The following is a 15,101-nucleotide window of genomic DNA, read 5'->3' as shown; positions in this document are numbered from 1 at the left end:
CTACTCTAGTGTCATACCCCTGCTCTAGTGTTACATCTCTACTGTAGTGTCATACCCCTGCTCTGGTATTATGTCCCTGCTCTAGTGTCATATCCCTGCTCTGATATTATGTCCCTACTCTAGTGTCATATCCCTGCTCTGGTATTATGTCACTGCTCTAGTGTCATATCCCTGCTCTTGTATTATGTCCCTACTCTAGTGTCATACCCCTGCTCTGGTGTTACGTCTCTGCTGTAGTGTCATACCCCTGCTCGGGTATTATATCCCTACTCTAGTGTCATATCCCTGCTCTGGTATTATGTCACTGCTCTAGTGTCATATCCCTGCTCTTGTATTATGTCCCTACTCTAGTGTCATACCCCTGCTCTGGTGTTACGTCTCTGCTGTAGTGTCAAACCCCTGCCCGGGTATTATATCCCTGTTCTAGTGTCATATCCCTGCTCTGGTATTATGTCACTGCTCTAGTGTCATATCCCTGCTCTTGTATTATGTCCCTACTCTAGTGTCATACCCCTGCTCCGGTGTTACGTCTCTGCTCTAGTGTCATATCCCTGCTCTGGTAGTATGTCCCTACTCTAGTGTCATACCCCTGTTCTGGTGTCCTATCCCTGCTCTAATGTCATATCTCTGCTCTGGTATTATGTCCCTACTCCAGTGTCATACCCCTGCTCTGGTGTTACATTTCTGCTGTAGTGTCATTCTCCTGCTCTGGTATTATGTCCTTGCTTTGATGTCATATCCCTGCTCTGGTGTCATATCCCTGCTCTTGTATTATGTCCCTACTCTAGTGTCATATCCCTGCTCTGGTATTATGTCACTGCTCTAGTGTCATATCCCTGCTCTTGTATTATGTCCCTACTCTAGTGTCATACCCCTGCTCTGGTGTTACGTCTCTGCTGTAGTGTCAAACCCCTGCTCGGGTATTATATCCCTGCTCTAGTGTCATACCCCTGCTCTGGTATTATGTCCGTGCTCTAGTGTCATACCCCTGCTCTGGTATTATGTCCCTGCTCTAGTGTCATACCCCTGCTCTGGTATTATGTCCCTGCTCTAGTGTCATACCCCTGCTCTGGTATTATGTCCCTGCTCTAGTGTCATACCCCTGCTCTGGTATTATGTTCCTGTTCTAGTGTCATACCTCTGCTCTGGTATTATGTCCCTCCTCTATTGTCATACCCCTTCTCTAGTGTCATATCCCTGCTCTGGTGTCATATCCCTGCTCTGGTGTTATGTCGCTCCTCTAGTGTCATACACCTGCTCTTGTGTTACATCTCTGCTGTAGTGTCATACCCCTGCTCTGGTATTATGTCCCTGCTCTAGTGTCATACCCCTGCTCTCGTGTTATGTCCCTGTTCTAGTGTCATACCCCTGCTCTGGTATTATGTCCCTACTCTAGTGTCATACCCCTGCTCTGGTGTGATACCCCTGCTCTGGTGTTATGTCTCTGCTGTAGTGTCATACCCCTGCTCTGGTATTATATCCCTACTCTAGTGTCATACCCCTGCTCTGGTGTTACGTCTCTGCTGTAGTGTCATACCCCTGCTCTGGTATTATGTCCCTATTCTAGTGTCATATCCCTGCTCTGGTATTATGTCCCTACTCAGGTGTCATACCCCTGCTCTGGTATTATGTCACTGCTCTAGTGTCATATCCCTGCTCTTGTATTATGTCCCTACTCAGGTGTCATACCCCTGCTCTGGTGTTACGTCTCTGCTGTAGTGTCATACCCCTGCTCTGGTGTTATGTCTCTGCTGTAGTGTCATACCCCTGCTCTGGTGTTATGTCTCTGCTGTAGTGTCATATCCCTGCTCTGGTATTATGTCCCTACTCCAGAGTCATACCCCTGTTCTAGTGTCATACCCCTGTTCTGGTGTCATATCTCTGCTCTGGTGTCATATCCCTGCTCTGGTATTATGTCCCTACTCCAGTGTCATATCCTTGCTCTGGTGTTACATCTCTGCTGTAGTGTCATACCCTTGCTCTGGTATTATGTCCTTGCTCTGGTGTCATATCCCTGCTCTCGTATTATGTCCATGTGTTACAACCCCTGCTTTGGTTACTGTTGACGTTATTTTGTGACATACCCGTGCTTTTGTTCTACAACCTCAACTTTTGTTTTATATTTCTGGTCACCTGTCCAATTTTGTTATATGGAAAAGGATGATTTTTTCACCTTTCCTTATTTTATGCACACATTTTTTGTATGGTATTAAGACATATTTTAGTGTGCAACATTAAAATGATTTTCATATTGTCAATCTCATTGAAGTCACATAAGAAATTCTTTTGTTTTTCACTTTATAATTATTTTAAATATATTGGAAATCACTGTAAGATTGAAATCTAAAATCATCAACACTTGTGGGGGGGGGGGGGGGGGGGCCCATTTTCATGGTTGTGTTAATCCCCCAAAAATGAAGTCCCAATGAACAAATTAATTGCACTTTTATTTACCTTCAAAATTGAAATTATATTCCCTAGAAATAGCCACTTTGGTAAAAACCAAGAGAACAGTATTTAAATTTAAGTATTATAATGGCAAAATGAATAGTAGTATATGAGCTGAGTAATGTTGCAAAACCGAACAATATCAGGATCTTTCCTAGTAATAAAAATTGTGTGATGTAAAAAGGAAAAGACAAGTTGTGTAAATCAAAGCGACCATAAATAGCTTTCAATTAGTAGAAATCCATTACAGGAACACTTAAACACAAGTACTTCATTGTTCTGTGGCATGTATTGACTGTGTATGGATTTATTACAAGATGCTCAATTCTAACTTCCCTATTGGGTGTATGTTTTATACAGCAAGACAGCTGTAATAGCCTTGCAGATTCTCACCTGACCACAACCTTTTGACCATATTTATATGTATGTCATGGTTCACTGTACCATTAACAATTTTGCTTAATAAAGATGAAACAATTGCTTCATCAGAAAAACTTATTGAAAGCTTTTTTTCCATTTAAAGCTCTGGCAACCCCAAAAAGAGGCTAAGTGTAACCATTTGAAACAATTTGAGAGAGAGATGCTACAGACTGTTAGGTTCAAAGGCATTTTTATATTTTTAGCTCTGGTGGCCCCTTGAAGGTGGTTGTTTGGATTTTGATCATGCAATTTATTTGTTTGAAATGTTAACAGTGGGCACTTAATACTTGTTAAATTTTCAATGAGGGTATTTTAGTACCATGCTTTTCCTGTCCTTGTTGCCCAACAAAGATGGAGTTAAATTAGCGATAGTATTTTGATACACATACTTTTCTTAACGTGTGGTATGAATATAAGAACAAATGTTTTACGTTTGTCAAAATTTTGAATTGACAGTTACATATTCAGCCAAAATTCTTTAAAAATACAATGTACAAGTCTGTAAGATTATTATTACCTCCCTTTGCCTACCTTGGTTGTGCAAGGAAGACTTATTGCAAATAAATTAATTCTGAGAGCTACAGCAGTCTTTGTGCAGCTTGTTAAATACCCTGATATCTATCAAATGCAAAACTAGAAATTATGTTGGAATCAACTTTTTAAATACTGTCACATTAAAGGGGGTTACATCAAAAAGAAACCAACAATAAGTAAAGCATACATTTCTGATAGGCATCTAACTCAGTGTCATTTGTCTTTTTGTTCGTTAAAATAAATTTTCTAAAAGAATACAAGAAAAATGAATTATCTCATAAAATACTGACCACCTTTAGCCTGCTGGCGGCAAGCGATTCTGCCTTTGTGACCAGTGCAGACCAAGATCTGCTGGCAAGTCATGAGAAGAAGTCATTTAAAGATGTTTTCTATTTATAGCTTCAGTGACCCATAAAAAGGGTCACGCTGAACTAGTTTAAATGAGGTCTATGCCAGGATGCTAACGCACAAGTACATGTATCTCAGCAGAAATATTTTAGTAAACAGCAGCAAGGGAAGTAACTGCTACAACAATGAAACTCTTTTTTGCTAGACCTGCAATCGTTATGCACAGACCTGCAATAGTTATGCACCTTGATCCTAAATACTGGTGGACAGTTATCAAGTATTTGTAACGCTTTTAAAAGGCACAAAGTTGTTTGTACACAGAAATGTTTCAAATTTCTTTCTAAACTCATCTGAAATTTGGTATGTACTTTTGTACTGGAGAAGTTATAAGAATAAGCACACACAAGGAGAACAGAGTTTATTTTGCGATAGAAAATAGAAAATTTTAATCTTATGACTAGTATACTGTTAACACAAGAAAGTTTTGTCAAATATTTGATTTCAGGCAAATGATACTATTTTATAAAAGATAAAGCACCCTACTGTTTCCATTTAAAAACAAGAAAGCCACGACGGCCCTAGATCACTCATCTGAGTTTGTGTTAGCGTGAACAGTTTTGGTAGAAGAACACACAAGGAAAATATTTGTGATTATTTTGAAATATGGCCTGTGTTTTCTAAAAATTCAAACAAAATAAATACTTAGCGGTAATATGCATGATTGCGTATGTAAGTTTATGTGTGTGAGAAGTATGACACAGGAGGCAGTATTAAGAAACAGTAATGTGAGCTGGAGCTAAAAGGAAATCGGTAGAGGGTCACTTGATGAACATTTGTGTGAAATTTAATTTTTTGAATTCTGGCCAGCAGTTATATAGGAGACAGGTTTTCTACATGACCAGAGAGGAAACTAGCCCCACCCCTAGGAAGCCATGATTTTTTAAACAAATTAACATGGCCTGAAGGAATTTTGTAGAGGGTCTAACATTGCAGTCAAATTAATTTGAAATCAGACCAGCAGTTTCAAAGAAGAAATTCTTTTTAAGTTTTCCATATAGAAAAAACTAGCACATAGCAGCAAAGTTTTTTAACGTAACATTAATTTGAAAGGATTTTGTAGAGGGTCACTTAAGGAACATAATAAAGTGAAATTATTTTGAAATCAAGGCAACTGTTTCAGAAAAAGATTTTCCAAGTTTTCCATACAGCCATATAGAGAAAACTAGCCCCACACCCTAGTGGCCATGTTTTTTATGTTACAGAAAAATCTGAATGAGCCATGCAGAGGTTCATCCATGAAACATTTCTACGAAATTATTTCAAAATTGGGTCAGCGGTTTCTGACGGGAAGATTTTAAAAATATTTCCTTTTCATTGCCATGGTAACCAGAATTCTGCATGAATGAACTAGATTTGAAGGACTCTGAACCAAGGTCCACCCAAGGAACAATCCTGTGAAGTTTGGTTGAAACTGACGTAACTGTTCAGGAGATGTTCTTTATAGAAATTGTGGATAAAGGACAGATGGACAATGGACATCCAATGATCCTAAAAGCTCATCATGAGCACTTTGTGCTCAGGTAAGCTAAAACATAAACATTAAGGGCTGTTTTTTAACCTTGTATGCCCCTGCCCCAAGGACGACCTGTCACATATTTAGTCCAGGGGTCACTCTGACCTTGTTCTTTGATCTACTGACCCCTCGACATAAGGGTCATCCTATGTAGGCAAACGTGTTCATTAGTTACTGAGATGAAGCTGTTTTAGTGTGACCTTGACCTATGACCTACTGACCTCAAAACAATTGAGGTCATCTAGTCACCACAAACAATCCATCCTAACAGTATGCAGTTTGAAAGCAGTAAGCTATAGGGTTCTAAAGGTATTAAGCAAGATCCATTTTCATTCTCAAGGTCACCGAGACCTAGATCTTTCACCTTCTAACCCCCAAAACAATTGGAGTCATCTAATGACCCAGGCAATCATCATATGACATTTAACAACTGTAGGCCAAGGCACTCCTTAGATTTTGAGCAGATACAGTTTTAAGTCTCAACGTCATTATGGCCTTAAACTCTGACTTACTGACCTAAAAAACAATAGAGGTCATCTAAAAACCACAGGCAAAAATCCCATGAAGTATGACGACTATAAGCAAATGCTGTTTATTTTGTTATTCCTTGACGTTGACCTACTGACCCTAAAATAATAGGAGTCATTCACTGACTACAATCATCCAATAAACTTTGACCAATGTGAGACAAAGCATTCTCTACTTACTGATCAGAAACCACAGTATATTGAGACAAGGAACAGAACAATATACACCCTCTTCTTCCAAGGCATAATAAATGTACTAGAATAGGGGGCAGAATAAATACATACTAGAATGCTGACGACCAAAGGGCAACCAGTATTCCATGGGTATTCTCTGTTTCACTGAGTTAATTATTTCTGCCAAACAAAGAAAAATTCTGAATGTAGGTCAAATTTATGACTGAGAAAACATTTTTTATGATTTCTGACCCCCAAAGTGTGACCTAGACCTTTAAGTCAAGGGACTGCAGTTTGTGTGATACATATCAATAAAATAATCAATATTGAAGTAAAACTTTAACACAGAATTAAAAAGAGATCACATTTAACAACATGTTTACTAAACCAAAATCTAACAATAAAGCAAAATATGCTGTCAGGCATACATATACACAATTCAGCATATCACTAAAATACTGTCATAGAACATGCAAAATTTATCTGAATACAATTTCAACAAGAGAGCCAAGACTCCATTTTGACTCTGTCGTTTTATGATAATCAGGCAGATAATGTGGCCTTTAGTGTGAAACAAACTACAAGTATTTTCTATAATTTTACCAAGTGACATTTTTTTGAAGATAGGTGACCAAGTTTCCAAACTGATCTAGTTTTTTTACAGTATTTCATTAACCAGTTTCAAACTTGTAAATTCACAGAGAAAAGAATTCTGACAAGGCTTCAAGAAGACCAGGTTAAAATGGGGCCTCTTGTGTGCTGACAATGTTTTTCTAAAATTTCACATAGATACCTGGTTTAAGACCCAAGATGACTAAGTAACAAACTTCACCTAAACTTTATACAGACCTGCAGTTTGACAATTCTTTATTAAGATCAGGTACAAAAAGTAATCTCAAGAGTAATAACAAGGTTTTCAGTGCTGTAAACAGAAATGGAAAAACACCAAAGCAGTTTTTTTTTAAACTAGGGTGTGTTTGGGGATGGGAACAGCTGCAGGGTCTTAGGTTCAAAACATAAATTTTGAAAATTTTGTCACTACTATAAATCTACATCCAACATGCTTGCAGTTGGGGGTTTGAGAAATTTTGAAATTCTACAGAACAAAATACTGCATTTTTTAAGTCAAATCTTAGAAAGTCATGTTGAAATATACAATGTACTACTCTGGATAATTGACATACTGATAAGTAGTAGCAAAATTGTTTATGAAGGATGCTCGACATAGGGTGATCACAAGAGCTTACCTTGAACACTGCTTTAAAAAGAGACAAAAGAATAGGGTGATCCTTCACATTCTTGTAACACAACCTGAACTCATTCACCTTATCATATTGCAATCCTTCCTACCAAGCTGAGCTGAAGTCAGACTGCTTCAGACAAACAGTCTGACATCATCAACACCTTATTTAATACACAGTAAATACATCAAAAGATGTTAGTACTAGTAAAAGAAATCACAACAGCTTCATATTCAAAATTTGCAGAGTATATTGGGCAGCAAAAATGTAAATTCATGTAATCTGAATTATTATGCACATCATCTCTATTGCAAATATAAATATTGTCTGGAGATAACAGAAATGTACAGAATCTGGTCTATAAAACATAATGTAGAATTTCTACTACAGATAACATAATACATGTATACTGTCTGCTAAAGATAACATACCGGTAATGTACAGTGTCTATTACAGATAACACAAAACACTCCAAAAGCAAAAGATTTTTACCATTATTTAGGTTCAAAAACATTTTTTTTATGTATAAACAGACACTACATAGGGTAATAGGCAGAAAAATGATAGTTGCATTATGGCATGTCATATTCAAATAGTTCTGTTGTTTTTTTGCTCTATAGAGCTACAGTCTACTCGTGTATTCCGAACCAGTTTTCATAAAAATTAAAATTGGACTAATGCTTCAACATGTATAATATCTTTTATACATATTCATGAATACATCATTTATCTGCCAATAAAAAACTTTTATCTAAAATCTTAAATTTTATCACTTACTTTGCGTAATATTTAAATTTTCCCGAACTCCGTGACCTCGGCTATTTTGAGTCATTTCCGGGTATTCCGAATCACTATTGCCCTTACTCATTTCTACCTTTAGATGTTTACTGACAGATATTAGTTTTAAAATGAAATGCTCTTCGGAATGTTAGAAAAAATTCATGATCGTTAGATCACACAAAATAATTATTTTGAATTTAAAAAAGAAGACCACAATGAAATCTATATATATTTATTGTTACAGTTTCAACATGGAGAAAAAAAACGCCATTCCGTGTAACACATAGTAGCATGTAAAATGGTTCAGACTTACTATTGACACGAGTTCAAGGCATTTTTAAATTTATAGGGTAACACTGGTAAATATTTAACGGTGATTAAAGGGAAGTGAGGTATACATGTTATAAATGACTATTTGGTATAGAATAGTACAGACATAAGTGAAGTGATTCTGAATACCTCATATTTAATGACTTTTGTTTAATATAAACAACTTTTTTATATGTAATGTTAAAATATTTATATATCTATAGTGTGATAGGTATATATTGTACACCATGTCCTAGAGATAGTACCTAAGTTTTTCAAATCATAGGTTTGAAGTTAAAAAGCTTTGAAATGAAGAGAAATGTCCATATATTTCTCAAAAACAGAAATTTAGACAATATTTTAACTAGAAGTGCGGAGTTATGAGCATTTAATATATTCATGATAACGAAAATTTTGTGATCAAGGAAATGTAACTCTTCTTGAACATGGAGAGCATAAACATCAAAGGGACATAATATAGTCAATATTTTCTAATTGGGTGCATTTGATTTAACATTCAATTTTGATCTGGATTGCTAAATACTGATCCATGATACTGTGTGCTAAAAATTTAGAACATCTGGAACAGTCTATTAACAGCAAAACTATGCTTTAGCAGAATCTAAATAGAGTTAAGCTCTAACTGGGACTCGAACCCAGGACCTCTCACCCCTAAGGCAGACACTCTACCACTTCCCTATAACAGCAGTAGCTAATAGCTATGCAGTTTAATTGCTGGATTACATTGCGTGAACTGGAACAATAATCGGTGAACTCCGGATTATCGGCGTATTCGCTTTGTTACCTAACGGCAATTTTTGTGTAAAGAAAAAATATAATCTAATGCTGCCAACGTCATAATTGGTCAAATCTGCCCAAATTTCTCTGACGTGTTGTTCAGAGTATGAACTTACTAACTGGCAGTACCAGTCAAATATTACTTGCACTGAATCTTTTATATTTGCCCTTTTTGCAGCTGCCGAACGGCAAAGACGATGAGATTTGTCCAAATATAAGTAATTATTTTACCAGTTTTGAGAGGATTTCAATTGATGGGAAATTACAGTTACAAACTAAATACCTTTCTGCAACACATGGAGTCATTAGCATTCACTGTCAATCAGTATTATGACTGAGATCGACTGTCATTCATTCATTTCAAAGTTTCATAGACAGAGTCCGTTGTTTACATTTTTATCGTAACCGGTGCACTTGTAAAAATCACTTTAGTTTGAAAAATCAAAGTATGCGAAGAGCTATGGTACGGTCTCTACATGTCCATGTATTATTTACCTATGTACATCACCTGACAATTAAGTAAAGAGTCTCTTGAAGAGAGCAGCTCTATATCTTTCTGGCAAAAATCAGCATCTCGAGTCAATATACAACATACTTTAACTGTGTTTATCGCTTGAAAAATTGCATTTTAGACTGATTCGGAATACCCGAGTAGACTGTATTTGAATAAGCCATTTTCATTGCAATGTTGTGTTTGCTGAAATCATACGACAGATCTATGTTTGATATTTAGGCAGCCTTTTCATCAAGAAAGCATTGCATTACAGAATTTATCATTAAAACTGAGGTCACAAACCATCGCAACAATTTAAAATTTCATTTTAGAGCCGACTTAAAACAGTCTGTTTATCTCAACTAAAAAAAATTTCTTGCATCAATCATGCCCCTCTCCCCACCATTTTTCTTTTGACTTTTATTGAGCACTAACAACATTCTCAAATATTAATGGAGGTTATAGAGATATAAAATTGGTCATTGTGTGTGTTGCAACCTTCTATTTAGTGTGTTTATGTCTATTACAAATCAAGCTTACTTTAGCTATACCTTTAGAATATACACAAACTTAACTATTTTCTTAATTCATTAAACCAAATCAACTTCAAAACAAAAATCTGACAGAAACCAATTATAAACAATTTAAGGCAAAGAAATTTTGATAAAACAAAACAAAATGTATCTAGAGACTTAATCAAAGATCATTTGTATGTATGTTGTCTAATTAAGAATGTGAATACTGACATTGAGAGTGTAAAAGAAACTGGTATTGTTAACAATACATCTTAACTAGAATTGTTTTCATGATTGTTCTGCAGTGTTCAGTAAATTTTGTCATGATATATAACAAACTAACATGAAAACCAAGTTAACATAATTATATATGTGGAAATTTGACTAATACATAATAATAATAACCAAATGCTGTAAGTCCTTTAAGCCTTTTAACAGCAGTTTACATTTCAATGCTTAATCATCAAGTTAATCCTATGTTTGCTACTTTTTTTAACATTCAACGGATTTCTTTAAAATGACAACCACATTTTTTCATATCATTTCTGCTTATTTGCACCTACTCGATGTCCAGCAAATATTTTTTCAAAGCATTTGGAAGTGGCAACTGATCTATTGAAGTTGTGAGTTTCCTATCCACTGCTTTATGAATAGACACTCGACACAACTGCTTCAGTGACCTCGGATGTTCCGATAGTCCATTCAACAAGGACAAGAAATTCTTTCCTGTGGCTCCCATTGGATGAAATCTTGCCATAAAACTTGCTGTAGACAAACAGTCATGAAGGACCTTGTGGTCCATCGTTTTGTAGAACAACAGTAGTAATTCCTCGGCATGTCCATGCTCAAAGATTGCTTGCAATTCCTTAATTTCGTGGATAAAATGACTCATTGGTTGCGTGCTTTGTTTTTTCAGGAATATCGAGCTCTGGGAGTGACAGATGATGGGGTCTGACGGGTATGATTCAATGTCTGGATCAGCACCCCACTGCAGTAAGGTAAGAAGCCACATGTAAACAATCTGAAAATCATCCCCATTCCTTGCATGCACAGTTAAACGAACAAACTCAATCAGACCATTCCCACTCCCACCTGATAAATGCGGACTCTTCTTGTTTGTTTTGTAATTTGGATTCAGTCCATACTTCAAGAACATGACAAGAATATTGTTGACCAGCTCTGCGTACTTTTTCTTCAATTCTGCGTCCTGTTCCACGTAAGTAACATTACGCCCAGCAGGTCGCTTCAAAATTTTCTTTGCAAGCTCTGCAAGTAGTGAGCAACATGTTTTCTTGTCCTCAGATATATAGTTACATTTAGCACCATTTTTCAGAAGAAGTTCACAAGCTGTAAGTATGCTGTCTCTTCGCTGGACTAGATCTGGAACTTCTGTATTCAGCAATGTTTGAATGAGGAGAATTAGTGGTGTATGACCTATTGCACACTGCGTATTTACTTCAGCACCATTCTGGATCAGCACTTCAATTGCTCTCGCTAAACTTCCAAAGTCATTCCTATAAACGTATTTAGAGTTTATGCAACCTTGGACACACTCGAGGAAATCATGGGGTCGACTTGCTTTCATTGTCACATGAAGAAGTTTGTTAAGCGGTTGAAGTTGAAGAGAATCAAAGATGTGTGGGTCTGCGTTGAAACTCAGTAACAATTTAATGGTCTTGATCACCTGTTCCTGATAGTCAGGTTGCATCTGCCAGCGTGGCATTGATCTTTGCTCAGGGTGGTAGTAGTTCCCGCCGATGTATGATACGTGTGTCACCAGCAGGTGCAATGCAGTCTCTCCTTTCAAATTAATGGTGTTAATTAACTGTTCAATACCTGTAGTGAGCAGGTATTTTGTTGTATCAAAAATGGCAAAAATCCCATCAATATCATTTCTGTACAGACGATGGAGTGCTGTATCACCATTTTCTGCAACTCTATTCACATCTGCTCCATTATCAATCAATACTTTTGCACACTGTCGTCCCCAGACAACAGCTTCGAGGAGTGGGACATCTCCAGTTTTACTTACATGATCAATCTTATTGGGACATCTTTTAACAAAATATTCCAAACATTTCTCAGCACCACGAGAAGCTGCAAAATGCAAGAATTTTGTCAGGTTAAATTGTCTCCCTCCCATCTCTTCCATTTTGCTAATCATTTCCTCAACACAGATCAAGTGATCTCCAACCATTGCCCATTCTATTGGGAGTAATTTTTCTTCTTCACATCGGTACTTCTCTTGAAACATAAAACCCATTCTTCTATAGTAAGAAATTGGTTCATGTAAGGCCGGGTAACACAATCCAGCCCTTTTATACAAATCGAAAGGACGTTCCATAAAAAGACTCTTCAGTATCTGCAGATGACCGAGGAAAGCTGCCATGTGTGTCACTGAATTACATTCTACCTGTGACGGAATTTCTACGTTACTGATCAGAAGTTCCACTATATCCTTGTTATGGACAATAATTGCATGCTGCAGAATATTCAAGCCGTACATTTCATCCCGAATGCTTAAAATGTCCTCCTGAAAATTCAATGTCTTGATTTCTTGACTTATCTCACCGATAGTTTTGTCAGTCTCGCCTTTCTGATGTTGATAAAGGTGTTTAACAATCTGATTAACATCATTCATGGAGTCACTGCTGGCTTCTAAAGATTTGAAACTGTACAACCAAGAGATTGGCCATACAGTTGTGACATAATCCACGAAAAAACGGATATAGCTGTACCCAAACTTCAGCATCGTTGCCATGACTTTGTCTGTTTTTACACATCTACTGGTATCTCACAGCATTAGATCTGAAAATATATGTTTATGCTTCTTATCAAACATGTTTAATTATAGTTCAGTTTTACTGATTCTAGAGGTATAGATCCATACCATTAGACAGTCCATTTTTGGATTGTCTAAGACTATGGATCTCCTTTTTCCAGATAATGTGGGTTATTTACATCTTAAATTTTGTTGCAAATGAAATAGTAAATAAGATTTATTTAATAAGTAATATTCACCTAAAACTTGAATATAAATTATTCAAAGATACAGTAACAGCGTTCACTCAATTATTTTCATTTTCTTTCGAATTGAATTGCCACAGACAGTTAAAAATAAAATGGTGTAATATTATGCCATGACAAACATTATTTTAGACTGAAAGATCAGGGAATTTACCTTTTCAGCACATTTGGTCACCATTTTGAGATACAATAAAAAAATTAAGATTTCACAAACAATTCCTATTCGTGTCAGTTAACTGATAATCAAAAGAAACTGTTAAATCCTAGTTAAGTAACAGCATAAACCGGTGCGCGTGCCTTTTCATTTTTATAAACTTATTTGTGTTTTTTATTTTCAGCTGAATTTCAAATATAATTCATAAAAGGGTTTGATATGCTTGTTATTTGTTTATCAACGGTTTATTTTTTGATAAATTGATTGGCATTGAACAGGAAGTTATTTGGTGTTTCTTAGTTATTTATGTTTCGAAAGAAAAACTTAACAAGTGAATGAATACTGGTACCTGTGAATGATTTAGATTCACGTTTTGGGTGAATATTAAAGTTTACTTGATATTTTATTTGCAACAAAATTCAAACTATAAACATAACTAACAATGATGTCCATACTCTTTGACAATCCCCAACAGGATCGATACCTCTAGAGAGAATCTGATTCTTGGAGGTATGGATATGCATCACTAGACACTTTGTTATAATACATGTACCAGGCAGCACTCCTGTGATACCCACAAAGAAACATATTTGTGCATTAAATTTTGTTATGTACTCAGCAAGTCGTTTTATATTTATTCACGATTTTTTTTACTTATAAAAAAAATCAATTAAGTTTTTCCCAATTAAAATGACACTGTCACGATTTACTGAAGTGCGCAGTGTTGTTTCCACAAGGTTACCTGTCATAACAATCAAGCCCACCGGCTGTACCCGAATACTACCACTGTCCGAAAATTTTATAGAAGCGACTGCCACTCCCCACGGAAGGAATTTTGTGGCAATCTCAATTTTACAAAAATAAAACAGTTAATCATTACTTTCAAAGTTTATCTGTACAGAAAAAACACATGCATACCTAAAAAAACACCAACAAAAGCCTTTTTTCCGATTTTTTACAAACAATTTCTATGGTATGAGTTGCTTCCCTTTGTCATGATATCGCTCTCGTCTACCGATTATGTCCATCCAACTACTCTCGTGCCGAGTCTGAGGAAATGTATTTTATTATAGACCCGTTTACTAAACGTAAGTCAGATAGAGCAAAAGGAGAGTTTGCACCCTCCTAGCCTTCATAGTACCACCAATATCTCCAACACATTTATAGTCACTGTTAGATGATTTCAAGGCTTACTAGAAAAATTTTGAGGCAAGTCTATATTGAATACATTGAACTAAAGGTAAAGGTAAAGGTAAATTTTATTTACCGTCGCTTTGTGAAACAATTAACATAAGCTCTGTAGAGCTTTTGAGCGACCCTATTTTAAGAACAGTTAAAACCAATTATACCTTACCCCCAGCAATTTGCTGGTACCCATTTACAGCTGGGTCGACTGAGGCAAACTCTTTTCTGTCAACATTTATGAGCTCAAAAGGTGACAAGGTGGCCTCCTGTGCAGATACAAATTTCTACAGATTCCAGTACTAAATAATTTCCACCTGCTTGTTTTGTTGGGTCCAACACAACTTTTCAACACAAGTGGTTAGTCTTGTGCTCTACCTATTGAGGAACAAATACGCTAAATGAGGACAATAGGGACGCTTATTCTGATTGGGCTCATAAAGCAGAATTTTGTTATTTGATTTCAGACAACTGGCCTGGTTTCAGTTATGATAATGAATACTAAGCATCAAACTCTAAACAAAATTCTTGGCTCTCTTAGTAATTTAAGAACATCATTACCAAAAAAGTTGCATACT

General features: G+C 36.2%; 1 protein-coding gene across 2 annotated transcripts; it reads right to left on the bottom strand.

The window, feature by feature from the left end:
• Positions 1 to 4,153: 4,153 nt before the first annotated feature.
• LOC123552130 (uncharacterized) lies at positions 4,154 to 14,383 on the bottom strand. 2 transcript variants are annotated; one of them, XM_045341535.2, is made up of 2 exons: positions 14,260 to 14,383; positions 4,154 to 12,968 (listed from the first exon to the last, which is right to left on the bottom strand). In XM_045341535.2, the coding sequence occupies exon 2, from the start codon at positions 12,919 to 12,921 to the stop codon at positions 10,720 to 10,722; it is 2,202 nt and encodes a 733-aa protein (XP_045197470.1). In that variant the 5' UTR covers positions 12,922 to 12,968; positions 14,260 to 14,383; the 3' UTR covers positions 4,154 to 10,719. The 2 variants fall into 2 exon arrangements, with proteins under 2 accessions (XP_045197470.1, XP_053397655.1); XM_053541680.1 differs by lacking the exon at positions 14,260 to 14,383 and adding an exon at positions 14,084 to 14,127.
• Positions 14,384 to 15,101: the final 718 nt, after the last annotated feature.

Source organism: Mercenaria mercenaria, chromosome 4, assembly GCF_021730395.1.
Source record: "Mercenaria mercenaria strain notata chromosome 4, MADL_Memer_1, whole genome shotgun sequence".
Taxonomy (NCBI): Eukaryota; Metazoa; Mollusca; class Bivalvia; order Venerida; family Veneridae; genus Mercenaria; species Mercenaria mercenaria.
This window is presented reverse-complemented; position numbering and strand designations above follow the sequence as displayed.